The sequence below is a fragment of the Miniopterus schreibersii genome (genome assembly GCF_964146895.1).
Source record: "Miniopterus schreibersii genome assembly, chromosome: 19".
Lineage (NCBI taxonomy): Eukaryota > Metazoa > Chordata > Mammalia > Chiroptera > Miniopteridae > Miniopterus > Miniopterus schreibersii.
In genome coordinates this window covers 23,407,801-23,434,691 of record NC_138119.1, presented here as the reverse complement: position 1 = coordinate 23,434,691, position 26,891 = coordinate 23,407,801, and the positions used below count along the sequence as shown (strand labels likewise).

The 26,891-nt window shown below is 37.8% G+C and overlaps 1 protein-coding gene across 1 annotated transcript in view; it reads right to left on the bottom strand.

Moving 5' to 3' along the window:
• The window catches only part of HMCN1 (hemicentin 1), a 344,699-nt gene that overhangs the window by 224,213 nt on the left and 93,595 nt on the right, over positions 1-26,891 (bottom strand). The window contains exon 5 of the mRNA XM_081121757.1: positions 208-379. Within this exon, the coding sequence (XP_080977883.1) occupies positions 208-379 (172 nt within the window). The remainder of the gene's footprint in view (positions 1-207; positions 380-26,891) is intronic.

Here is a 26,891-nt window from a genome sequence, read left to right as displayed (position 1 = left end):
AACTCCCATCTGTTTAAATTATTAGGAGTTTTAATTTTTAAAATCTCATGTTAATTCAATACTTATGACTAAAAAACATTGGTTTTATTTTTATACATCTTCTCTAGTCATTTTTGAATTTATTCATAAAGCTAGCGTTAACATATGTAAGTGTGCAAAACATTTCACAGCTTTTGTATTTTATTATATGATGTTGGTATATCTCACCTAAGGGATTGCGAATTTCAATCACTGGAGAAGGGCCACTCAGGGACACAGTAACCTCTTTCAGGCTGGGATCAAAAGGAATTTTCCATGTGTTTACAGCCTGTTCCAAATGATCTGTAGATAAGAGGTGAACTTTGGAGGCCTGCACTGCTTCCTCTACCCATTTTAACACCTATCAGAGAAAAAGAGAAGTGTGAGTGATATCAGAAACATTACCATTTTATACCACTGTGGCTTCCAGGTGCAGAGGTTGGCTTTGGTTAGTCACTCAGGCACTTCCTACACTGGTGTGAGGTTTATTTCCATGAGAGCGAAGACAAAGCTTTTCCTACATCCAGTTATTGTAGTAGATTCAGAATAATTACTAGTTGAACACTAGTCAAATTTCAAGTTCTTGGTCTTGGAATAATATATTCAAAATGAGATTATAGTGTCCAAAACCGGTTCAGTGAAACATGCAGAGATATTACAGTCTGTTTTATATTCCCCAAGAGGTCTCTTTTCTCTCCACCTTTTCTTTCTAGATTTCTTTCAAAATCCAATTTATAAAGAATAATTAGCAAATTATCAAATCCAATTTCAACCTATTAGGTATATAAATTATTATAACATAATATATTGTAATTATATATTATATATTGTAACATATTATAGTATATTACTCAAAAACAATGGCAATGCCAGCAAACTATGCATTTTTATGATGAAATAAATACCAAAGGTAATAGAAAAAGTAACCAATGTATTTTTAAAAAACAGAAAAATACTTCAGGTTAGAGCCAATTTAAGCAGTGTACTCTTGAAAAGTAGTCTTTTGGAATATGTTAAGAAATTGGGTTCTAAAAGGGAGTTAATGCCTCACTGTGAACAAGGGAAAACTTTCAGTTCATAGACATGTCTGCAGCAAATACAATTCCCCATTTAACAAAGAGTGTATATCTGAGCAGGCAGGTGGCTGCTTAGCCGAACTTACCACAATTAATTCTAAATCATGACAATCTTTAGTCTACCTCAGATCTTTGTCTGGTCCATATATCCTTCAAGACAATATATTATTGTGAACAATTTTTATTAGAATTACGCATAAAACACTGAACAGAGCTGGATATTAAGCTACAGTCAAGCTATTCAAAATAAACAAAAACTTCTTTAAAATTTCAATAGCGGTAGTCACAAATCAATTAATCAAACAGCAAATACTGTGCAATAACTTCACTCTCTATAAAAAGTATCCCCTTTTTATCTGTCCTCAAGGATCAGGAAAGTGACTAAGACATATTATCATATAAGTGATAATGTGAGACAGTTCTGTTCACTCATAAAACAAATGTTCATTGCTCAAGGCGCTCTTTCGGTACTAAGTATTCATGAGCAAAATTTTAGTGTTTGCTAACAACTCTACTTTTCTGAACTAGTAGTATTTACTGAATTCTTTGCACGTTACACATTATTTTTAATGAATCTTCCTGCCTTTCCTCCAGGATCAAGAACCACGTCTCCTTCATCTGTGAATACTCATCACCAAGTGGCATGCTTTACCCATGATAAAGGTGGGAGATACACTAATGTCCATGAAGGTGGTCGCAATGCTGATAATAATGATGTTCTCATAACTAAAAGAATGGTATGGGAATTCATGACACAGGGACCCCTTGTTGAAATAACATATGTACAGTGCCCAGCACAGTACTTGTCACATAGTAGACAGTCACGTTTTCTTCCCTTTCCAATTAAATTCCCTCCTGTCCCCTAATTAAATATCTCAACAACAGCTTGACAGGCAAAGTGAAAATATTCATCCATGAAAGTCCGATTAGATTTCTGTAAATGAAAAAGAGAGGTCAAGTCATTCTAGGTTGAACTGAGGACCTGGGAAAAGACAGGGAAACAAAAGTACTCCAAACACTGTTGGGAACACGACTGACCCCAACTGGCTACAGTTAAGTGCTCAGAAAAGGGGGAAGCAGAAGATGAGCTTGGAAGCTTGTGTCAGGGACAGACTATTTACGGTCACAAAGTCAAGCTGTGTGACGTGTAGATTTTATTCCAAAGACCCTGTGAAAAATTATGGAAGGGCTTAAGCAGAAACAATGAAAGTGGTATTTTACAAAGAAAACTTGTAGAGGTATCAGAGATGAACTGAACAGAAAAAAACAAATCTATGCATTATAGTAATTATCCCATAAATCAAATGATATATTTCCTCAAGTTTTAACCTTATACAGCTCCTGGAATTTTACATATGAAATAAAGCATATATCAACATAATGGTCTAAAGAAGCAGATGCCATATTTTGAAAAACGGAATTCTGAGTGATATATCATGCTTGAACTAAGCTGTATGGCTCATTCTGCTCATCAAATACATACACTAGCTACAGAAATCAGACTGTAACTAAAATTTGACCATAAATAGGACACATATTTCAATAATCAGACCGCTGACATTTTTATGTCTTAAACATAGAAGGTGGCTTCTTAACTCAAGGAAATGGCAACGACTGACTTGTCTGAGAAAGCATTTGATAAATTTGATTGATAATAAATAACTTTGAGGATAATGTCCGATGTAGAGACTTAAGAGAGCAAAGGAAAGCGAAACTGAATACATGGACAGAATATTTGTTTCAAGGGCAAGACACATAATGTGGCCATAAATAATTCTCAATTGAAAAGGAGGAAAAAAATCAGAAAACAAGAATTGTAGAGTATCTCAACTTTAACAATGAAATGCAATCGCATTAAGTAGAAATGGAAGTAAAATCAATGTCTATGCACCCTTCTTTAAAAGCATAATACATCTCGCCAGGCCAGTGTGGCTCCGAGGTTGAGTGCTGACCTATGAACCAGGAGGTCAGGGTTCGATTCCCGGTCAGGGCACATGCCCGGGTTGCGGGCTCGATCCCCAGTGGGGGCCTGCACGAGGCAGCCGATCAATGACTCTCTCATCATTGATGTTTCTCTCTCCCTCTCCCTCTCCCTTCCTCTCTCTGAAATCAATAAAAACATTTTTTTTTAAGTACAATGCATCTCAAATATATCTTTCTTTCAAACCCAAGGGAGAGAAGTTATCAAATATCATCACCAGAAGTCTATCCTACTGTCTACTCTCTATGCATGGAAATCACTAAGTCTAGGCATTCTTATGAAAATGGAAGACTTTCTAATTTAGTTGCATTTTCACAAGGCAAGTATGTTCAAATGGTACGGACTATAAGCAGGCTTTGATTTGCTCTTAATACGGTTTCCAATTCATCAACATTTATGAGGCTTTCACAACGGGATTATCATGTACCATACTATTACTAGTTGGGAAAGATACAGAACAGACTTCTGTCGGGAGTCTCAAATCACTTTTTCATCCACTTAAGAAAAAATCAAATTGGAAACAGTTGCAACCCATTTTATTAGAAAATACAGATCTTGCCAACATCTGAATAAAACTAGATCACTGTAAACTAGAGAATCACCATTAAGTGAGGTTCCTGGCCTCTCCTGTTGCCACATATAAGAAGAAAAAAAAAAACACCTTAAATTATCTAACCATGAGAAACGTTCTCAGGAGATTGGAAACGGTCGTCGATTATAATGACAAATGGAATAAAGGAAGAATAGTGTAAGAGGCTTTGCACTGGTGCATTTGTACTAACACAAAAGCTGTTTCAAATCACTAAGGAACCATTAATTGTACATTAAGAGTTTTAATATAAAAATGGTTCTCTATTGATTTGTAGCAGTCTATATTTCAAAGGGCCTTTGAGACCACCTAATCCAGCTTCTTTATTTTATAGATGAGGAAACTGATAGCTGAAAGAGTTCTTGTATTTTTTAAACATCTAACCAGGACACTTGTGGCTCAATGGTTATTTTTTACATAAACTCCTGTGTTCCTGAGACTCTCTCTTAGTTTAAATATATTTCACATTGTCAATCGTAATCAATACTTAAAAATAAGCTGCTATGTACATTCCACTCTGGACTGAGATGCAAATACTGTTTTAAACCAAAAAAGCAGCATACATTATTATGTATCATGAAATAGAATAGTATTAAGTAGAAATGAAAGTGAAGTCAATCTTTGTATACATCTTCAAGAACAGAATTTGAAAGAAACTTTGCTTAGAAGAATATTTTTCCTTTTTTTTATTAAGATGTAATTGACATATAACATTGTATTAGTATCAGGTATATAACATAATGATTCAATATTTGTTCATATTGCAAAGTGATAACCACAGTAAGTCTAGTTAACATCCATCACCACACATAATCACAACTTTTTTCTTCTGATGAGAACTTGATTTCTTCTCTCAGCAGCTTTCAAACATACCGTACAGTAGTATTGACTCTAGTCACCACGCTATACATTACATCCCCAGGACTTATTTGTTTTATAGCTAGAAATTGGTACGTTTTGAGCCCCTTCACCCATTTCATCCACCCCAAGTCTCCGGCAACCACTTATCTATTCTCTGTATCTGAGTTCAGTTTTTATTTTTGTTTTAGATTCACATATAAGTGAGATCACACAGAATGTGTCTTTCTCTGTCTCACTTATTCTGATTTTAGACAGCACTGCTATGACTCCGGTTTTTATAAGAGTCTATTCCCGAGGATGGGTCCATTCTTAAGAGCGCTGACAAAACCAGTTTCATAGCCTGCAAATCATAGCAAATCCACCAAAGACGGTCACACTTTGAGGTCTCCTGAGATCATCCACTGATAATTTCCATTTGTATTACTCTTTGTGAACCTTATGCCTACTTAATTTGGAAAATTGCAGAATGAGCTATTCTAACAGTAAGTGCTCATAAACAAGTGTGGTTGGTCATTCATTGTATAGACCATGAAATAAGAAAGTTATGTCATGAGGTGTGTTTTTAGGTGGAACTACAATTTTACCCAGTTCATATGGAGAAAATGGGTTGCAGGAAGGCTTAGAAATTGGAAAAGCATTAGGAAACTTGGGTTCAATGCAGACACTCCAGAGGACTGACAGCAAAAGTGACCCTCAACTTCAACTCTATGAACACCTAAAACTTGTATAAACTACCACACCTTCCACGTGATGAAAGTTCCCCAGTGTGCAGCAGCTGAGAAAATAAAAGCAATCTTCAGACATTTCTGAAGGGTGAAATCACTCCTGCTAGCTATTTTAAAGTGTCAAAGTGTATTTCATTAACTTATCTCCAAAAATTTCTTACGTGTCACCATGTCAATGTGTTACAAATGATTGAGGAAATTCAGCTTGCTAAAAAATAATTATTATTTTAAAAAATAAAAATATAAAAGATTGTCTTTTGTACATTAGATCCTCAGACCTCATTCATCTTATAGCTGAAAGTTAATACTCTTTTATCAACCTCTCCCTATTTCCCTCACCTCCTAGCCCTTGGCAACCACCATTTTACTCTATTTCTATGAGTTTGACTTTTTTTTTTAAGTTCCATGTATAAGTGATACCATGCTGACAACACAGTATAGTACAAATTTGTACACATTGTACAAATTTGCTAAGAGAGTAGAACATAAATGTTATCACCAAAAATAATACTATTAGATTCCATGTATAAGTGATACCATGCTGATAACACTGTATTGTATGACTGAAATTTGCTGAGAGTAGAACTGACATGTTCTCACCTAAAATAATAATAATTTTTTAAAAGATAAACATGTGAGGTGATGATGTAATCACTAACTAGATGAAGGGAATCCTTTCTTAATACGTACATATATCAAATCATCACAATGTAAACTTTAAATATCTTACAATTCTTTGTCCATTATACCCCAATAAAGCTGGAAAAACATAAAAAAAAATAAAAATAAAGGTTAACTTTTTCATTTATGTATTTAATTGAATCCTGTTTTGTTTCCTTGGGGTATTTTTCAGTTTGTTTATTTAATGCTTTTTTCCCCTCTACTAAATACCTATTTTAGAATTTAAAAAATCTCAGGGAATCCAATTGTCCCATTAAAACTCTTCCTAGTTGGTGGGAGCTGGGTGGAGGTGGGCAAAGTGCAGGAGGCAACTGGGGGATATCTGTCATAGTGTCAACAATAAAAATAATAACAATTTTAAAAGGAAAAAAACCTCTTCCTGGTTACACTAGAAAAAGGAATTATGAAATTAGTGCATAAATACATACATTCACATACATCTGTACAAACACGTATACACGCATTTATGCCTACATACATAAACTACCTGCTCTCACTCCTGGCTACAATGAAAACAGGAAAAAGTCCAATCTGCACTCAAGGCTCTTTATGAGTAACAAAGAAAACAACACCTAATTAAGGAGGTACTTGAGCACTATCCAAGTGAGCTTTTTTATTTGAATATACAATGTCCCTTGGTATCAACAGGACATTGGTTCCAGGACTGTCTCCCAGCTACCAAAATCCAAGTCTCCACACTCAAGTCCCTTGTATAAAATGGCATAGTATGACCTGGTGGGTATGGCTCAGTTGGCTGCAGCGTCATCCCATACACAGAAAGCCTGTGGGTTTGATTCCTGGTCAGGGCGCATACCCAGGTTGCGGGTTTGATCCCCGGTTGGGGCACATATGGGAGGCAACTGATCAATATTTCTCTCTCACACAGATATTTCTCTCTCTTGCTCTCTTCCGCTCTCTGAAATCAATAAAAATAAAGTTTAAAATAAAATAAAATGACATAGTATTTGCTTATAACCTATGCATATCCTCCTGTATATTTTAAATCATCTCTAGGTTACTTGTAATACCTAATACAATGTAAATGCTATGTAAGTAGTTGTTATACATTATTGTTTAAAGAATAATGACAAGGGGGGAAAAAGTCTGTACATGTTTAGTACAGAAATAACCAAAGTAGGCCTAACTACATTGTTAGCAACCACGTAACCCTTTTTGCTCAAATCTGCAGATATGGAACCTGCGGATATGGAGGGCCAACTGTATACTATGAAGATCTTGATATAAATGTACAGTACACAGGATTTGGCCAGAGTCTCAAAACTATATAAAAAGGGCATTTTAAAAACAACTTTACAGAGCTACCATCTCTTCTCTAGAAAAGTCTTTCATACTGCTAATTTCTAAAAGTATTTGAACATCTTAAAATAGATAAATTAAAGCATGAAATAATTCACACTGGAAAGGAATTCTGCATTTCAGGCTCTTTCCAAGTATTTGTTTATAGTCATTAAATATGTAATTAAGATAAGAAACTATGAAACCAAAGTATTCCCCAGTACTAAAACAAGTTTTAATTTATAATAACTAAGAGAAGTATTTATGTGTCCTGATCTGCCCCCAACAACGCCCATTTTACTGGAAGTGAGCTAATATACAAGAGGATATGGTTTATGCTTGACATGCAAAAATCCTATTAGTCTCCTGCAGCATACACCTAACTAAAATTAGCAAGATCTCTCCAAAATACCTCAAAATATAGATTTAATTCCCAAGAAGAATTTCCTAGGGTCTAAAATCTGGCTCTTAAATTCAGGAACCTCATTTCAACAGAGATTAAATGAATTTGGGGTAAGGAAGTTATTTCTTTGGGGCAAACACACTTACATTGAACCCCCAAACTGACAATGTCAAGTCGCACATTCACAAGGAGGAGGGTCACATTTATGACCACATGGCTTCTCCACCGGCTTCTAGAGGTAGACTTATTCTGGAACCCAAAACATAACTGGGTGGTGGTTTGATAGCTACTACATAAATAGCACCCAGGCAAAGAACTTTACAAACTTTACCTCATTTAATTTTTAAAAATTTATTGTTGACAGTATTACAGATGTCCCCCATCCCCGTCCCCTTTTGCTCCCCTCCTCCCCGCCCCCACCCCTCCCCAGCCCTTCACCACACTAGTCCGCGTCCATGGGCTATGCATATATGTATATGTGTCCTTTGATTAATCTGTTTCCTTCCCCCCACGCCCCTCCCCTCTGAGGTCTGACCTCATTTAATTTTTTCCATAAGCTGTAAGTACTTACTTTTTAAAGCAAGTAACTAAGACATTGTGAGTAAGTATAAGATTCAAAAAAAGGCACAGGACTCCAGATCTCTTGCTCTCAAACACTGTGAGATTATAATATAGGGTGAAGTTCTTTAGGTACCCATTACCCTTCACGCCTAGCTTTGAAAGAAATCTTAGACTCCAACTGGCCCAGGGAAAGGAAAAAAGAGAGAGAAAAAGAGAAGGGGAGGGGGAAGGAAAGGAGGAAAGGAAAGGAAAATAAATATATTAGATTCTGAGCTATTCTAAGGGCCTACCTAGGTCTTGGTAATTTAAAGTGATTCAACAGATTTTAAGCATAACCTTGACTATATACAATGTTCAAACTATGTCCTGGTTTAAGATGGTCCCCCTACACTTTAAATGCAAATCCACCGTACTGTCCAGTGCTTGTTGAGTTTGGAAACAAGACAGAGGAAGTGATTTCCATGCGTTAAACACTTCATAGCATTTGGTTGATTAATCTCACAACAGAAGTTTTCTTATCGATGAGATGGAAAATCTCATGGAAAAGAATCTACAATTCTTTTCTTCACTAATCAGACTCATATAGCACCAAACGGACTCCTAACTCAGCTGGTGAGGCTCCCCCACTTTTAGACAGTGCCTGGGTAGGCACTACAAACACTCCCCTTAATGACTTAACTGTCTCTAGGCTTCCATGTTGATTTGCACCCACTCTGATTGACGCTTGTTTAAATATTTTAACATGTAGTCAAGTTACAGGCAAGTTTTGCCTACCCCCAGGCCCTTCAGTCACTAAAAGGAGCCTTTTGTATATCTCTGCTGTGATTATGTGTTGATTTTACAGTGAAGCTTTCAAGATCTCATCATATTTTCCATATTTCCACATAGCCTCCTAAGAACTAATATATTCAACAACAAGAAGCTTTGGGAAGCGTGCATTCGAATGTCACATAATAGAGCTTTAAGTGCATTCAATGAGGAGATAAACTAGAGGGTTGTAAAGGTCCAGTTGTTTCAGAGGCTCCACAAGGCATAAATGCTAGTAACCATGTGTGCTTCAGGCCGTCAAGAGGGGAGCCATCCATGTGGACTAACATTACTGGGAAACGCTTTATAGAGGTGGTAAAACTTCAACATTATACAGCTTTTAAAATCTGGCACCGTGCACAAAAACCTTAGTCACACTAACTCTTTCCAGATTCCCTCTCATCTTTAGAAAGGACCCTTCGATGTGTAACGGGCTGGGTTTTACTGGTAACGTGAGCAATAACATAGGTGAATATTCAGCACTTGCCAGACATCTTCAGTCACCCTTTTAAATGGCAGTAAAGTTTTATTAGCTCCCACAACTAAATCAGCACTGCAGAGATGGTAGTTGGAAACAACTGTACAATCTTAGGAGGTCCTAAGGGGAAAAGAGAAAAAGTAAAGCAAGGATCCACATTTGGGAAATAAATGGAAGCACTGGAATACGTCAGAGAAAAACAGGCCCATCAGTGTTCCAACAGGTAATCGACTGAAAAAAGACAAGATTGCAAAGTAAAGGTGGTAGGGAGGCAGGAAGGAGACATTTCCAACGGGGGGCGGGGGGCAAGGAGGCAGAAAAAGAAAAAACATCCAACTCATAGCCTATTAAGGTCTGTTTATATTTATTTCAGAGCTAACGTTCACAGTTTATTAACAACTGAAGAGAGAATGGAAGTGATTTATGGCCAGAAAAGGGACGTGGTATTAAGTCCATAAACATTTAAGTACAGTCGTTTTACCAAAAGCCTGGGTTGGGTATGACAGACACATGGACGAAAGGTATGTTTCCTGCCTATAACTGTTTACAAGGCCAGTTTCGAAAAACTACAGCACACGTGCGCTTGGCATTTGCTGTCGTAATCTAGGATAACAGATCGTCTCTGACTCGCCCCCTAGTAAATTCATGCTTTTTTTAAGCAGGGTGTCTGCCTGAAGAGCAATGGGGAGATGCCTCAGCAAAAGGTAATAAAACATCAATGTTCCCCCAGATAGATCTTCTATTCAGGGACAGACCTGGGTTCCGTGGGCCGAAGGCTCATACAATTTGGGGGCCCCCTTTAGGAAAAGAGAGCAAGCTTACACTATAAAAGTAGATACAAAAATAGTTATCTACACGAAACATAATTGTTCACATACATTTCAAATCATTAAAAGCTGACAAATACTGCAAACCCCACAAAATCTAGAAATGAGTAACAACTGTGTTATTGTTGACTGACAAGGGTCCACGACGCTCTTTCCCCTGTGTTTTTGGCTGCATACTCTTTGAATAACTACTCCCATGACACACACACAAAAGTGTAATATTTTCTATCTAGAGACGAGAAAGATAATTCAGTCTTTTCTCTAATATCTTCTATCCAAAAAAAATTTATTCCTATCTGGTAGGCTTTAAAACTTTCAACTTCATACACTGACATACTCAGTGTTTGTAGTATAGCTATAGCTATGGATCTAAAAAAAAAAAAAAATAGCCTAAATCACCCTGGTGTCACTGGACACAAAGACACATAGGTCAGAAAGGAAGTCAGAGTTGAAGAAGACTGCAATCTTAACCAATCACAGTTTAAGTATCTTACTTTTGCCCCAGGTTCCTCTAGTGGTTTTGCCTTTGTCTGACTAGTTTTTCACACCCCAGTCTCCTGCATGCTCTGTTCTCTGTATCACACCCATCGCTGGAAGTCCCCTATGTGGCCGGAGGGCCACCACCCTCCGGCCTCACTGCCAATGCCTGGGTGGGCGGTGAATATGAAATAAGGTGAGAGGCAGGAGGCTCTTCTCCAGATCTCCCTTCGGTTTTGCCGTCTAAGGTATTGCTGTGATGCCACTGAACAACTTCTGCCCGCTTTTCCCACTATGAGGCACCAACTGGAAGGGCAGGCAGGGTGGGTGAAGGGGTGCTCTGTAACATCCAGCACCCACACAGGGGAAAGCGAATGCACGCACTCTGTGGGGGGGGGGGAAGCGGTGCAATATCAAAATGGGGGGGCTTCGTGGTCTCGTGGAGAAAACCAACATGTAAGTGAACAAGAGCAGGGCTCATGGAGGAGCAGAATAAAAGGGTGCTTCGGGCGCGAGGGCGCAGAGACAGGCCAACTGCGGGCCCATCTGGAAAGGCGGCCTCCAGGCCTGAGGCGGGATTCAGGGGAAACTCGGGAGTCAGCAGACAAGAGGAGGGGGAGCCCTTGGGAAGGAAAGAGTGGCAGGTCCCCGGGCACGGAGGTGGGCCACACGGTGGGGGATCTGCCAGCCACACGCCCGCTTCCTGGCGGGGCGCAGGGCGAGGGCCGGGGACACCTCATGGGCTCTCATGTCCTCACTCGCCACGCTCGGTGTCCAACCTCAGCTGGAGATGAGGGGCCACAGACAGGGGTCAGAAACACAGCAGCCCAATGGCTTTACATTTGGATGGGTCACCAGGGAGAGTGTGGGGGGGGGGTCGGGGAAGCATCAGCAGTGGGGCAGTTCAAACAGACTAGGCAAAAAATTAACCAAGAACCAGGGAGAGTGGGAAGGAAGAGGAGGGGGCAGGTGCCAGAGGTGTCCTTAGATTCAGCATTACCCAGGGAGCGACTGAATGTGAGACATGGGGGGGGGGGGGGGAGTCTGGAATGACTCTCAGATCTCCAGCTTGAGAAACAAGAATGCTGGTGCTGTTTTAATTATGACCAGAAATACAGGGGGAAACCAAGTTCAAGAGGCAGCACGTTGGAAAACCAATACTTCAACTACTAAGAAAAATACGGAAAACTAAAACAAAACGGAAGTATAATTGAAATTTGCTACTAAGACAAAATGGTATACCAGTTACAAATGACTCTATAAGAAAAAGCTCAAGTTATAGTGTCCCTGTAAGTTCAAATAGTAAGTAAACTCCTCAGTTTTGGATTCCTACACTACAACAGAATGACCACAGGTCTGCTCTGTTCATGAGTATCACGCTCGTTTATGTATTGGACCAACGAGAAGAATGCTAGTTTCTGTATCAGTGTAACACTGAGAAGATGTTTGACCGAGAGGTTTGGAGGGATCAGTTCTAAGGGTCCTGCTGTTTCTGTATCTAATATAAATTAGATAAACAACTTCATATTACATCTTTATTTTCAAATTTTACATTAAAACATTTTCTCATAACAGTAACAGATGCTATCTAAAAAAAAAAAGTGGAAAAGGGACAATCACATAAGAAGAAAATAAATAACACCCACTATTGCACTACCTGCAAATAATCGCTCTTCAATGTTTTGGTATTTCTTTCCGTATTTGTGCATTTGTGTGTGTGTGTGTGTGTGTGTGTGTGTGATACACATAGACTTATTTACATAATTAGGATTATATTTCACATATAGTTTTCTACCTTTTTATTTAAGTACATATATATGAACACTTACTATGTTTTCATCCATCTAGCAGACATTTCCACATATTAAAGAAATCAGACAGACTTCCTGTCTTGAAGCAGAATTTTAGATTATTTAATAAGATTGTTATAAGGTGCTTTAGGTTGGAGTTAGGAGACAAATCAAATGCAGCAATTTATAGGTAATGAACTAATCAGTGTCCAGCATACCAGAGGAAGAGGCAGATCCCAAAATTAGATACTCTTTACCCAGTGACTATGTAAAAAAAGCCCTATCCATGCTCATTCAGTAAGAGGCTCTTAATATCCAATCCATCACAGGCTGATGGAACTCAGCACTTCAAGTTTCCAGACCACAAAAGAAAAAGGTGGAAATTCATCATGGTTTCACAAAACTATTGCACTGTTCCCTTGGCTGCTTCCTAAGGCCTAGTTCTATAAATGGATCGCTGTGATGGAGGGAGTACACCTCTCTCATTTCTGAGCCATAATTAATTTTTACGGTAATTAGCCACACAATTCTGTACAGCAGAATTCTGCATTTAAATACACTGAAGTCAGCATCTTTGATTTTAGAGCAATTTAAAAAATATAGCTCTATGACTCAGTAAGAAACCAAATGTCTTGGCCTGAACATGAGTAGGAAAGAATATTGGCAAGAAAAGTGACCACACTGTTTCTCTCAGCAATCGTAGGGTAGAGAAATAGAATTATAGGCTAATTATATAATACTTCAAGCACATAAAATATCTTAGAACATATGAAAAATCAATGAGAAATAGATTAAGTACACAGATTTCAAACCACGGCTTTCATGTGCAACATATATTCACAACAGATAACAGTTGTACCAGCAGTGGGGCTCAAATGTTTAATTTTAACTTTATCTGCCCACTAAATAATGCTGCTTTAATCAGAGGCACTAGCAAACAAAAAAATAACAAATAATATTAATCCGAAGAGGTAATGAACAAAATGTGAGTTATATAGTCTCCATCTCCCATCACCAGAAATGGCCCAAAATACGGTGTTTATTAGTCATGCAGGCATTGAACTACAGTCAGGCAGATATCCAAAATGAGTACTGTAACAGCTTCAGTAACTATTTTTATGAGAATCCCTATAGTTCAACCTATCATGCTCATATTCAATAACTGTCACATTGCTGAGGGAAAAATCCAAAAAATACGCTGAAAGCATTTTTTTATCTGCACACAAAAAAAATAGTAACAATACCGTACGCATCCACCATAAGGGTTAAAATGGAAAAGACAGAGAACACCAAGCGTTGCTGAAGATATGAACAGTCAAGATTCTTACATAATGCTGCTGAAAGCATAACTGAATTGAATTTGGGAGACAGTTAGGTGGCATCTCCTGAAGGTGACTTTACCCTACTCTGTGACCCAGCATTCTTGCCCCTAGATATTTAATCAGGATAAATTAATACATATGTACAACAAATGACATGTCCTAGAATAAAGAACCTAACTTGCCAAACTAATATATACTTTTCAAGGCCAGTATAACGGTTACCCTCACGACTGGAAGATGGCCTGAAGAAGGGTTTCTGGGATCCTGGTAGTGTATTGTTTCTTGATCTTGGTGTTGGTTACCCTGGGTGTACTGAGTTTATGAAAAAAGTATTAAGCTGCATTTTTATGTGCACTTTCTGTACGTATGTACTTTAATGAAAAGTTTAAGATAAAAGAAAAAATTAACAGTAATTCATAAAAGCACTTTGTAACCAAGCATACTCATGATATTTATTACATTTAATTACAATAAAATTTCACTAATTAAATTTAAGAAGCCCAACTATATACTTAGAACTATAGGGTATTCAAAAGACAGGAAAAAAAATAAAGATGTCCATGGTTGTAAAAATTTTAATAATGCTGGGCAACCTGCCAGACACACGGGAAAACAATGGGAAATAATCAGCAATAATATAATACACTGATTGTCCAACTCTTAGGCTACCACAAATCCTAAGATGAACTCTTATTTTATATGCCAGTTAGAAATGAAAAAACCCTTCATGCCACTGATTGTAAAATAAATTCCATTTAAAATATATTGTTTTTATTTTTTTAAATGCCTCTTAGAATGGGTGAGACACGTGCGTAATAGACAGTAAGTCCTGTGGGTGGTCAGGCTAGGAAAGGGTCCACAGGGCAGGCGTACCCCATGAAGGATTCCTGTATTGGTGGGACAAACGATGGTCCTTGAAAGGTGGAGAGTAAAGAAGTTAAAAGCTGGGAGGTGAGGTTATTCCAGGTTAAGGAAGCTTCAGAAGCAGAAGTGCAGAGGCAGCAAAGTGCTCAGCACTGTGGAGACAGAGAGGAGACAGACTAATTAGAGAGGGGAATGGAGTATTGGGAAATAACCGGAGATATCTGGATGGCAAGGTGAGGCCAGATTACGGAGGGGTTGGAATTCCAACAAAAACAATTTGGATACCATTCAATTGGCAGTAAGGGTCGATTTTAGAACAGGGACCAGACATGATTGAAGTGATGTTTGAGGAAATTTATCTTACTGGGCTGGGTTGGAAAAACTAGAAGTAGGGAAAGAAGACATTATTGCAGTGACACAGGTGTGAGGTGATGAAGACCTGGGCTGGAGTGCTGACATCTGAAAGTGCATTAAATAAAAATTTCCACAATTTATCTTCATGATGCATTCCATATGTAAAACTAAACTTGATGTTATGGTGAGTACAACTTCCTAAAAAGAAACTATGTACATGCTTTTCTTTTTTATGAAACATTTGACTTAAGATTGGAAATTTGAACATGCGCTTGATCTATAAATATATTTTGTGCAAGTAAAAGAGATGAATAAAACAGATATAATGAATAAAACAGTTATGAGAAATAAATAAGAGATGAATAAAAAGTTATAATGAGAAATACGAATCTTCTTTTCCAAAAAGAATCATTCAAGCTTTATCCTCAAGTTTCTAAAACACCTAAAGAATATCTTGTGTATTTACCTACTAACCTATGTACGTTGGATGTTTACTTCATTTAGGTCATGAATGACTATAAGCCATTGAACATGTAAGTAATTGGGTTTCTCTCACCTCCACCTATCTCTATTCCTTTTTACCCTCTAGCTAGTTTTCTTCCAATAGAATAGGCAGAACACAGAGCCTCCAGGGCTTATAATCTCTATACCAACATCAAGGCCTAGAATGTTTAGTAAAATGCTTTGTTTAATGAAATGGGGCAAAGTCTTTGTGGTCTTCATCACTGAGTTATGCAAATGATCGTCATCTATCTTTAGACAGAATCTCAGGTACGTAATAAGCATTTACACACCTCCTTAACTTCAAAAGGTAGATTTCCAGTTGGTAAATCCTTCTAGAATGCCTACAAAGCTATAAGGAGACGACTTTTAAATTAGACTTGGCATCACATGCACGATAGGGAATCATTCCCTTAAGCTGTAGTGCTATGAAAACACAGTATTACCTGCAAAGAGAAAATTGGAATCAATTTTTTTCTTGGAAGTTTTATCGATTGCAGGATAGAAGACTGGCTATTGTCCCTCCTTTCCTCCAAGTAGATATAATTAAGGGGACAGTGCGTCTGGCATTGGGAAATAAAATTATCTATTCATTCACAACCACCTGAAAAACTTGAATTCCAGAGGAAGCAAAGTTACTGATGGTTTTATGGATTCAGTATATTAGAAAAGGTTAGTCCTTCTTATGAATGAAGATACATTATTGAATGACTTCATAAATGTGAAGATAATATGCAAAGAAAAAAATATCGGAAAGAACAGGAATAACTGTAGTTCGCTTACATAAAGGCATATAGACATAAATATCATGATTACATCGCTTTTAAAATCATTAAACCACCTTTATCGCCATCTCTCTTCGGAGTTTTAGACACGGTTGAAATAGAGAACTGGATAATCTGATTCCATCAGTTTCTGAAATTATGCCCCATACGTGAATAGTAAGTCTTTTATTGTGAGCTATGTTAAAAGCCACCTTTTTATTTTTAAGTTGTGCCCAGTTTCCCCAAATACTTGCTTTTTCTAACTCACCGGCATGATTCGACTACATTCTTATATTCAGTCCTCTAAATTAGGTCTCTTGTGGTATAGGCTTAGCTCCTACTGCTCTATAACTAAGATTTAGAAAAAAGAAACTGGAAAGAAGTATTCAGCAGTGGAGTCTTTCCTAAGATTATTTTTTAAATACATTCTCAGTGGGTCCCATGTGCCCTGAGCAGGAATTGAACCTCGATCACCTGAATCATAGGTCAATGCTCAACCACTGAGCCATGCTGGCCAGGCAAGATTCCATTCTTTTATGGCTGAATAATATTCCACTGAATGTATGTACGTATGTATGATGCCATATTTTCTTTATCCATTCACCCACTGATGGACACTCAGGTTGTTTCCTGAAGCACAGTTTAAAACCATTTAGCTGAGTAATCAAAGCATAACATTATAACTAAAAAAAACTGATTCAGATTAATTAAAATAGCACAAAATTTATTGAAATTATTTTGTATTTATTGATTAATTTTTTATATTTATTATGAAATAAAAATTTCATAATTTAAAAAAAACTGATTCATTTCTGTAATAATGGCACAAGGAAAGTATATTAATTTGCTCAGAGAATAATAATAAACTGGGAGCGCTCCGTTAGAGTTTATGCAGTGACGATCAGCTCATAGGGTCCCTCCAGGCGGGAGTAAGCTTTGCTTCCTTCCATAGTTGCATAAATCAATGCATATATGGAAAGTCCTCATGGTTCATACAGCTAGCCAAGTAAGTTTATGTGCCCTTTAAAATAACACTTAAGTACTAGTCCAAAACAAAAAATAAGTTTAAACTTCTCAAAAAAAAAAAAAAAATTATTGGGTCTGACAGGCATTCATATATTTAATGAATGGTTTTCCATTAGGGCCCCAGTCTTTTCCACATCTGTTTAAGCTAGAAATTTCTGAAAGAACAGTTCTCTTGTGAAAGTCTGAACTTCGACTTCCAGAACCCATCTAAAAGAGAAAGTATAAGGAGTGAGTGAAATAAAAAAATACTAAAAGGCTTATCCAAATATTTTTGAAGCTGCAAAAAATATTCAGGGCAAATTTGGGGGGAAAAGTACAAATTGGTTTTTATTTTTTTAAAATTGGCTATTCTTATTATGTTTGCTTAGGAAACTCATCTGAAAATAAACTTTATTCTGTTTGATACTGCAGGCTGAATAAATGATATTTATCTAAAATTCTAAAATTATGTATTCAACACTGCGTCTTATCTATATTTCTAATAAAAATTGAAGACGCTTAAAAACAAACAAACACAACAACAACCAAAAACCCAGGAATCTTGGATAAGGCTACCTATTCTTCTGACATTCCTATTACTAGAAAATCACTGAAATTCAAGACAAATTATTTATTTAGAGAAAATAAGAAACTTAATTTATTAGCATATCAAATTGGTCCTTTTGTGTGATCTTTCCCTATTCATGATTTTATTACTTAAATTCATTGCATAACACAGTATATTTCATTAAAAAGGAGTAAAGTGTTACACATTCCTAGCTGATCCACTACCTTTCTCCACTCCAACAGACTATGCCAACTTAGATATCACTACAAAAAAGTCCTGCTTTCATGTATCAATTGCCTCTTAAAAGTAAATCTGTGTGACAAATTTCTAATAGCTCTGATACCTCTAGATATGTATTTTTCTAAAACCACCACCTTTAGTCTTGGTTATCCTATCAAGAAAACCAAAAATCCCAAAGCGGAGGGGAAAGTATATTTAGCGGCAAGAACAATCTGAAAGCTGAATGTGTGACTGCAGAAAGAAGACAATGTCCTTTGAAAGGACAGGCCGATTCAAAGAAATTAAGCAAGTATCTGAAAGAGCTTCTGAAGGATGACAGAATATATTACCATAAAATATGCCTTTCTGGCATAAGGCTTAATTTGAGCTGATTAAGGAACAGCCGACAGGATTAGGCTCTGACTTAAATCCACATAAGAAATCCTACCCTTTTCCTGGTCGTCTTCCCCAAAACTGGCCTCTCCACACCTTTCATTCATCTTTAGCTGAAGATGGGATTACTGAAGCCTGAGTTCCAAGCCATCTCCGAGAGTTACTAATTTTTCCTGGGTATCTCCCATGTACACATGAGGCATACATGTTAACAAACTTTTGTTTGTTTCTCTTGTTAATCTATCTTTTGTTACAGAGTTCCCAGCTGAGAACTTGGAAGCCCAATACTTGAGGATGAAGCAAAATTTAGAAGGTAAAGTTTGGGGTTTTATTTTGATTATGGATAGGAGAGGTTGGATCTCTCTCTACCTAGATTCCAAAATCTGACATCCTCAGATATTGGGTCTATGTGTGATTGATTCATCCCTGCATCCCCAGAGCTCACAGCATAAAGCCTTGCTTATAAACTCATTCCGTAAGTATGTGGGATGTGCTTGGAATTTTCTTTTTTTAGAAAACACCTTCATTGTTTTTATTTATTTTAAAAATAATACTTATTTTATAAATCAAGAAAACACAAAGAACAAAAAAATGTCAAACAACCTATAATTGCATTATTTAGAGATTACCATCAACATATTTGGTATGACTTTTCCATTTTCTTTCTAGAACTACACATATATATGTAAATAAAGTAATCTATTTTTAAAACTTCAACCTTACCAGACATATAATTTTAATAAACATTATTTGAAGTAATGATATTACTTGTTTTTATTAATTTGTTTATATTTATTTTATTCACTATTATATTATTGAGTTAACTTGTTAATCTAATAAATATTATTTGAATGAACAGTGGACAAATTTTCACAAATAAAGCTCACTAATTCCTGATGATTTTCTTCCTACTTACAGATGATTTTAATATTCAAATTTTAAATGGTTTAACCATATCATATCTTTTTTTTTAAGTTTATCATTTAAGAAGGTGATAAAACAACCCAACAATGATATTCTTAAAATAAATAAATTATTTGTGCCTATTTAAAATTATAATTAAGAGTTTTGAAAGTTGGGTGTGTTTTTTTACTTTCTCTATATCTATTCACTCACACCAAAACTGTTTAAATTACGTAATAAATGACCTTAAAGTACATGTTTCTTCTGGGGCCTGTAGCAAGAAAGAGAAAAGCCATTTGTAATCTTTGTCACAAAGCCAAATCATAACCAAAATGTTACAAGGGAGCTCTCAAAAGTAGCTCATACCATCTCGCATAAGGTTTTGCTTTTATAACTATTACTGTTGGTTCATTCTAGGAATGTTTAAGGGAACCTGGAAAATATATGAAGCATGGATTCCGTTTCCATTTATTTATCTTTGGTCATAAGGAAATTTCTTAAATAAAACTTACCCTACTTTGACTCTTAACTCTTTCATCTCCTCTTTGCTATGGCAGGATAAGCAAAAGTTACACTGTCCTTGAGGAATGTTTTTATTTACATTGAACCAAGTGCAAATAGAGATAAATCATGATAGATATCTGGCTTTTGCACAGGATTTGCCACTCATATCTTCATGAAACTGCTTACCACTTCATTAGACAAGCCTACTATGTTTGAAGTTGACTGCTGGCTCCTATCACACAGAAACACTGAAAATAAGGCCTTGACTTTTCCTCATTCTTTATGTATGAAATCCTTTAAACTTTTTTTCAAAAAGCAAATTTACATGTTTTCTCCAAAGGTATTAAGCTACTTTTAACTGACACAATTATTTCTGGCAAAGGTACTAGCCAAATCTTTTCTTCCAACTTCAAAATAATATTTATCGACTGTGTGTAGTACAACAGTTACGACTTTTTCTTCCACATGAATAGTAATTATATAATAGGACTCCTGGGTAGGTAATTAAGAAAGAAAATTAGAAAATTACATAAACTCTTATATGTCTAGGGATTAACAACAGCCAATTACTTTGGGTTAAATTAGTAAATTATCATTATTAAAAGAAAATACTAGCAGTAGGCACCTCTTTATCTGGAGAAAAGAGGGAGTGACCAGACCTTTTCTGCTTGCCCCCTTTTGTTATAGACAAAAGACTGGCCTTTGGTATCTTGGGTACACAAATCTTTTGGGCAGATTGACCAACTAGCCTAGATATTCAAGAACCTTTTGGGAAAGAAGAAACTAAGACTGAAAAATTATTTCCTCCCACAATTCAAAATTAGACCTTTTCAAAATACTTTGAACACATGATCTCACTTCGATTTCACAAAGTAATTCTTACTGTATGTGTCCCTAATAATTCCTAGATTAGATTATTAAAATGTGATTGCTTTCTTAACAATGATTTAAAATCTTTGCAAAATACCAATACAATATTTTTTGAAACTAAGTATATAACCTAACCTTTTAAATGGGTTAGTTCTCTTGTTCTTTCTGAATTCTTATGAGATCAAATACTCTCTGGTGTGTGTGTGTCTGTGTGTGTGTGTGGAGAGCGAGAGATGCTTATTAACTGACCACAGATATATGCTTTCTCTAAACAAACAAAAAATACCTTAAAAAGAATCTTTAAAATTTGAAGATATAAAATATGAAAGGGAGTATCCAAATAGGCAATGCTCTGTGAAAATGGCTCAGTAGGATTTTATTTGTTTCAACACTGAAGATGGTCTTCATGTTTTCTTGTGTTCCTTTGTGGTTCCCAAGGTGGGTTACTCTTCAAGAGATCATGGGCAGTGACTTCAGTGGTAAACCAGCTGTTTCAGTTTTAACAATCAAGCACTGGGGCATCTTTCTCTCAATTCAAATCTTTAGTTTCCATCACATTCCAGTAAAAATAAAGACCAGCTCTCTCAATGGGGGGCACAGATCATCTCTTTCAAGCCACTGCCAGTTTGATTGAATTTTTCAAAGACTTTGAGGTTGACACTATAACTTTTTTAGAGGTAAGAACCTTGCAAACCCAGAGTTAACTTTGCAAGGAACTGATTGGCTCGGTTAAAGCAGATATCTCATACTCAAAATCAGCTTCTAATCAAAATAGAGTCAGCTAAGTAAACAGGTTTATTTCTTTTACTATTTGTTTTCATCCTGTTGAATGCATGTAACCTATTGGCTAACATATGCTCTTAAATAACATTTTTCTCTTCTTTTGAGAAATACTCTTTCAGTCATTTCGATAAGCTTCTTTCTCCTTCCCCTCTGCATTCTTCCTATCTTAGGAAGATGCTTTAGTGAGTAGTGTCCATCTGTTTTCTGAAATTTATAGATAAGTGATACCAGGGGTCACATATTACGATAGTCTTATGAGGGACTGTGGGACAGCAACTTTCATATGGAAACTTATATTGTCACAAGCAGTGAGTTTTGTAGGTATGACTCCTACTGCCCTCCCAGAATGTTCTGCCACAGTTGGTGACTTCGGCTTCCAACAGTCCCTGGAGCCAACACAGGACACCACGAAATGGAAGGTGGACATGCTCATGCTTTCGAAGTTTCTCTTTTTAAACGACGCATTCCCCACTCATCCACATTTCACAGAACACAGGGCTCTGCCTGACTCTTAGTATCGGGGTTCTATTGAGAAGAAACATCTTTTTCTACTCTTGCATGGAATATTACGTACTCTGTACACTATAAATGTCATTTTGAAAAACTGTCCCCATACTCAGAGACCTAGGAGCAGCAAATAATTTTCTGAACAGTCAATTACGTTCTGTTTTGCTTTTTCTCAGCAAATGGAAACCTGAAGTACACGTGGCTTCGTTTAACCACATGGGTGACCTATAAAGCGCTTCCAGGTGCCTGGGCGTGATAAGGAACCTGCGGCTGGAGCCCGAGTTCCCACGGTGGACCCAGGAGGACAGCATGTCGCTCTCGGCCCAGCAGCACAGGAAGCAAGCGGTCCCCTGGATCTAGGGGAAGTGCTCCTTTATGGGTGTGTTTGGGGATGTACAGGCATCCCCGAATGTTTTAAAGTCCGAGCTCTGAGCTCTGGGCTTCACTTGCAGCATTTCATTAGGTGACTTCAAAGGAGGGTGAGTGGAAACATTTACACACGGTTCTCACACACTTCCTGCAGCGTTCCCCGATGTCAGAACTGTCTCGGGTACGTTTTCACATTTCAGAGGAAACACCGGTTTCTACTAACTTTCAAGGTCAGGGCTAAGGTTATGTTTTCGAAATAACGTCTGGAGCGCAACTCAGAATGGAGTGAAAACAAAACGGCAGGTCGCCCGTTTCAGAGCATTCGCTGTTCAAACCCCGGGCTTCAGAGGCTCGACGTGAGGCCCGTGGGCAGAACACTCTCGGTCCGAGTTCTAGTCCCAAGTGGCTGTCAGCCAAAGCAGCAGGAGGGGACTGTGCCGAATTCATGCTCCAGCAAAGTTTATCGTTTTTCTCATATCAGTACTGACCCCAGTGAAAATGAGTCTAAAGCGAGCAAGAGAAATACATCCAGTAACCTAATGCATGAGGCCTTCTGCTGCTAGGCTGTCAGTATTTTTCACGGATTGGCTGCAATCCCTGGGTTTTAGCTACTTCCTCTGAAATATCTAGCGAATTCACCTCTCCCTTTCCCACTGGCATTCCCTAGTGGAAGAAAAGAAAGATGTTTTCTTTATCTTATAGCCTCCGCTCCTGTTGCAAACGGAAGAGAGGCTTGTCTGCTCTGTCTTCCTCCAGAAGAGCTCCATGCACCACCTGTCTTTGCTCAGCTCCAGGATGCTTCTCAGGCCCGGTCACCTCCCTCCTCCTTGACCCAGGGCCCCCAGGGACTCTGCCTCCTTTCCTCTCCTCTCCTTCGCTGCACCTACACATGCACACTCCAGGACTCGCAGGGGAGTGGGGCTTATTTTCCAGAGAGTGCATATTATCTTACTATGTTGTCATTATTATTAGTGCTTTATAGGTCAGTAATATGGTTAAATGAAGCCACGTGTACATTATGTTTCAATTGTTTAGAAAAATATATATACTTAGTTTATTGTTTGAAAATGTATCTATTGCCCACAGGCCTGTGAGAATTAAAGGACTACACTCAGCCTGGTGCCTGAAATATAATAAGCATTCTGTAAGGGTGACCTATACAACTATGATTATTATTGATGTTATTACCATCTCAGAATAAGCAGTTAAAACTCTTTACCTTCTTAGTGGTTTTATTGTGATGTGAAAATGGGAAACTGTAAAAGTTTGAGACTCTTACAAAGTCTTTAGTAGTTCTGAGTCCATTCTCCCTTCGGTATTTATTTCTAGAGGGGTGGGGGGCTCATCAAAATACCCGTCTCCTTCTGAGCCTTTCATAGGACCTGCAATCGAAGCAGAACTATCTGTGTCCTCTCTGGGAGATGAGACATCCTGTCCTAAGAGGCTCCAGGCTGGGTGATTTCCATTCTCCTGGGACTCTACAGGGCTTACTACACATATTCTTTATTCTAGTCAATATTCACAACAGTCCTATGAGTTAATTCATACGCCTTTGTTCACATAAATAAATAGCCTCAGAGAAGTTAAATAAAGTGGAGTAAAGCTGTTCAGCCAGCAAATGACAAAGAGGTCATTCAAACCCAGGTCTCCCTGATGCTAAAGCCCCAGCGTCTCCCCCGACAGCATGCTGCCTTTGGGCATCTCATCACAGAGGGAAACTAATATATATTTCTTTGTTTTCAGGGAAAATTCTAAAGATGTGGCTGGAATATTCTGACTAGCACCTATCACTAAATAAAAATAACAGCGGTTCATAGTTATTGATATGTGCTAAACACAACAGCCATATGAAGTAGGTGCTATCACTGTCCCCATTTTACAGATGAGGAAACTGAAGCAGAAAGACAAGTAACCACCTGTCTAAGGCCATGTGGCTGGAATGTGAGCCCGAGCCCCGGAGGCTGGGGTCTTCACTTCAACACAATACTGCTTGTGTTGGATATCTTCATTTTGTCTCTCCAGGTGTGTTTTCTACCCTCCGTCGGCTCTATGCCCTGGCTCTGTGCTGACCTTTACGGAATCCCTCGACAAGGCTCCCTGGCCTTCCCCCTTTCCGTTAGACTGGGGGAAATGGAAGGCACCAGGAAATGAGAAGAGATGAAGAAGCAGCCTGCAGCGGATCTTTGCTTCCATTCCCAAGAATATAACATCTGTGAGCAACTCTGAGATTCCAAACTTGGACCTCTCTTATACCAAAGGAAGCATCAGTCGGATCCACTGACAATCGCCCAGTTTACGAAGAGATGGGGGAGTAAGACTGTCTAGTTCCGTTTTCATCTTCAGAGGCGAATTGTTTCAGTGCATCCTTGGGGTGTGTCTTAACTTGTGTTTCTAAAACGTAATACTCTACAAAGATTTACAGGCTACTCACGCTTGGCCAACCAATTTCTTTACTTTGGTTTCCCCTTTATGTTAAACAGAGATGAAAGATACCTAGATCCTCTACTTAATCATGTAGAAGAGAGAAAAAAAACTCATGGAAAAAAACTTTAAGCTAGCTCAAGAGAGTTGATACAAAAATAGACCTCACTAGGTCAGAAAGTTGATGAACTAGGTTAAGGAAAAGCATAATACTCTCCAGCATTATGAAAAATTGCTCTGGAGTACAATGAAAGAACTTAAGGATGTGTATAGCTTCCCTTAAATTCTGTGTCTATTAAATGTACAGGTATCTCTATAGCATCTAGTTTCCCTAGAGTTTATAATGTTTATATAATAGGAATGTTTGGAACAATGAGGAAAGACAAATGGCTACATTATACACGAAAGGTTTTGTAAATCCAATTTTAACACTGTCACTCTGCTTTTCGTTAGCAAAATCTTCCACCACAGTGGCTTTCTGCAAGAAACAGACTGACTTATATACAGTTCCAGGAACCCCTCTGCAGTATCTTTTCCTCGCACACAAGAAAAAAGAAACCATCTCTCCAGCCTCTTCCCACACGCTCCCACTCAAATTTATTTCCCAGTACCAGCTAGCCATCTGGTTTCTAACAAACACATTGGCCCAGTTTCTCCATTTGAAAGCAAAATAACAACATTACAAAGATTGTAATAATTCTAGTTAAAAAACATTAGGCACCTGCCCTGCACCAGTCCTCGGGTGGAATATTTACATGTGTTATCTCACTTAATCTTAGAAGAACTCTCTGAAATGGATAATTCTATTACTCCCATTTTACAAACAAGGAAACTGGGGCCTAGAGAGATCATGTCACACAAAAATACAGAATTTTTATCAGTTAAGGATGCATTTACCTTCAGGCAACTGAATACTCTAACTGACTTAAGCAAAAAGATCATTTCCTCCATTCTGGAGACTTAGCAGTAGGATGGGTTAAAATGCTGAGTTATCCAAAGGTTTTGGATTTTCTTAGCTCTCTATGCCCCCTTGTATTTGTTTCACGTCTGACATAGATGAAGACACAGCAACAGATCTGAGATTCACATTTATGTAGGACAATATCTGGAAGAAGAGAACTTGTCCAAGACACCCTCAGCTAAATTCCCCTTGAGTCTCAGTGGGCCGAAGTAGAGGAGATAATCTTTCCTGAACCAGTCGGTGAGAGGGTTGAAATGGCCATGACTGACAGATAAATTAAAGGCCCATCCCTATCGGCATCAAACTCCATTTTATAAAAATGGGCAATTTTAGCAATGCTTCTCTCAAGTCCTGTTCTGCCTAACCTAAATTTAAAGATCAGAATACCAGTTAATGATCTGGGAGAGAGACTATTAACAAACCAGTGGGTTAAATTTCTCTTATATATACCTATATCTATAAAATGTTATGCAATATACACATTTTTATAAACTGTTATTCTTGTAAACTATTTGGAGGTTGTTAAAAATGATTAGGACTACAAAAATTATGCACCGGGCCACTTATTTAATAAAGTACCTCTGTAGGGCTTATTTTCTCTGTTTAAGGCAACAACAATATTTTCAATTTTGTGTAAGCCAATCTCCCTGGGTATATGGATATAAGTGGAGTTATATTCACAGGGCGTGCCATGTTATTTTCTAGCTATGGGGCCCTAATGAAGCCTATGGTTATCCCCTTAAAGTTGCACCCAACTGGTACTGGGAATCACCCAACTGCGCTTGACTGCTCACAAACAGATTCAAACAACTATTCTTCCAAATGCCCTGGGTGCTGGCCATGTCTCTTTACACTGCTTCTCTTCCCCAGTACCTCTGCTGAGAGCCACCACGTCCACTGGGTGTGGCATCCTCCGCTGGCACCAACATCCCATCTGTCTGTGCTGAACTCCACTGCCACCTCCAACTAAGAGCCTAACAACACCCTGAGCGGGTGGGGTCCTCACTGATGCA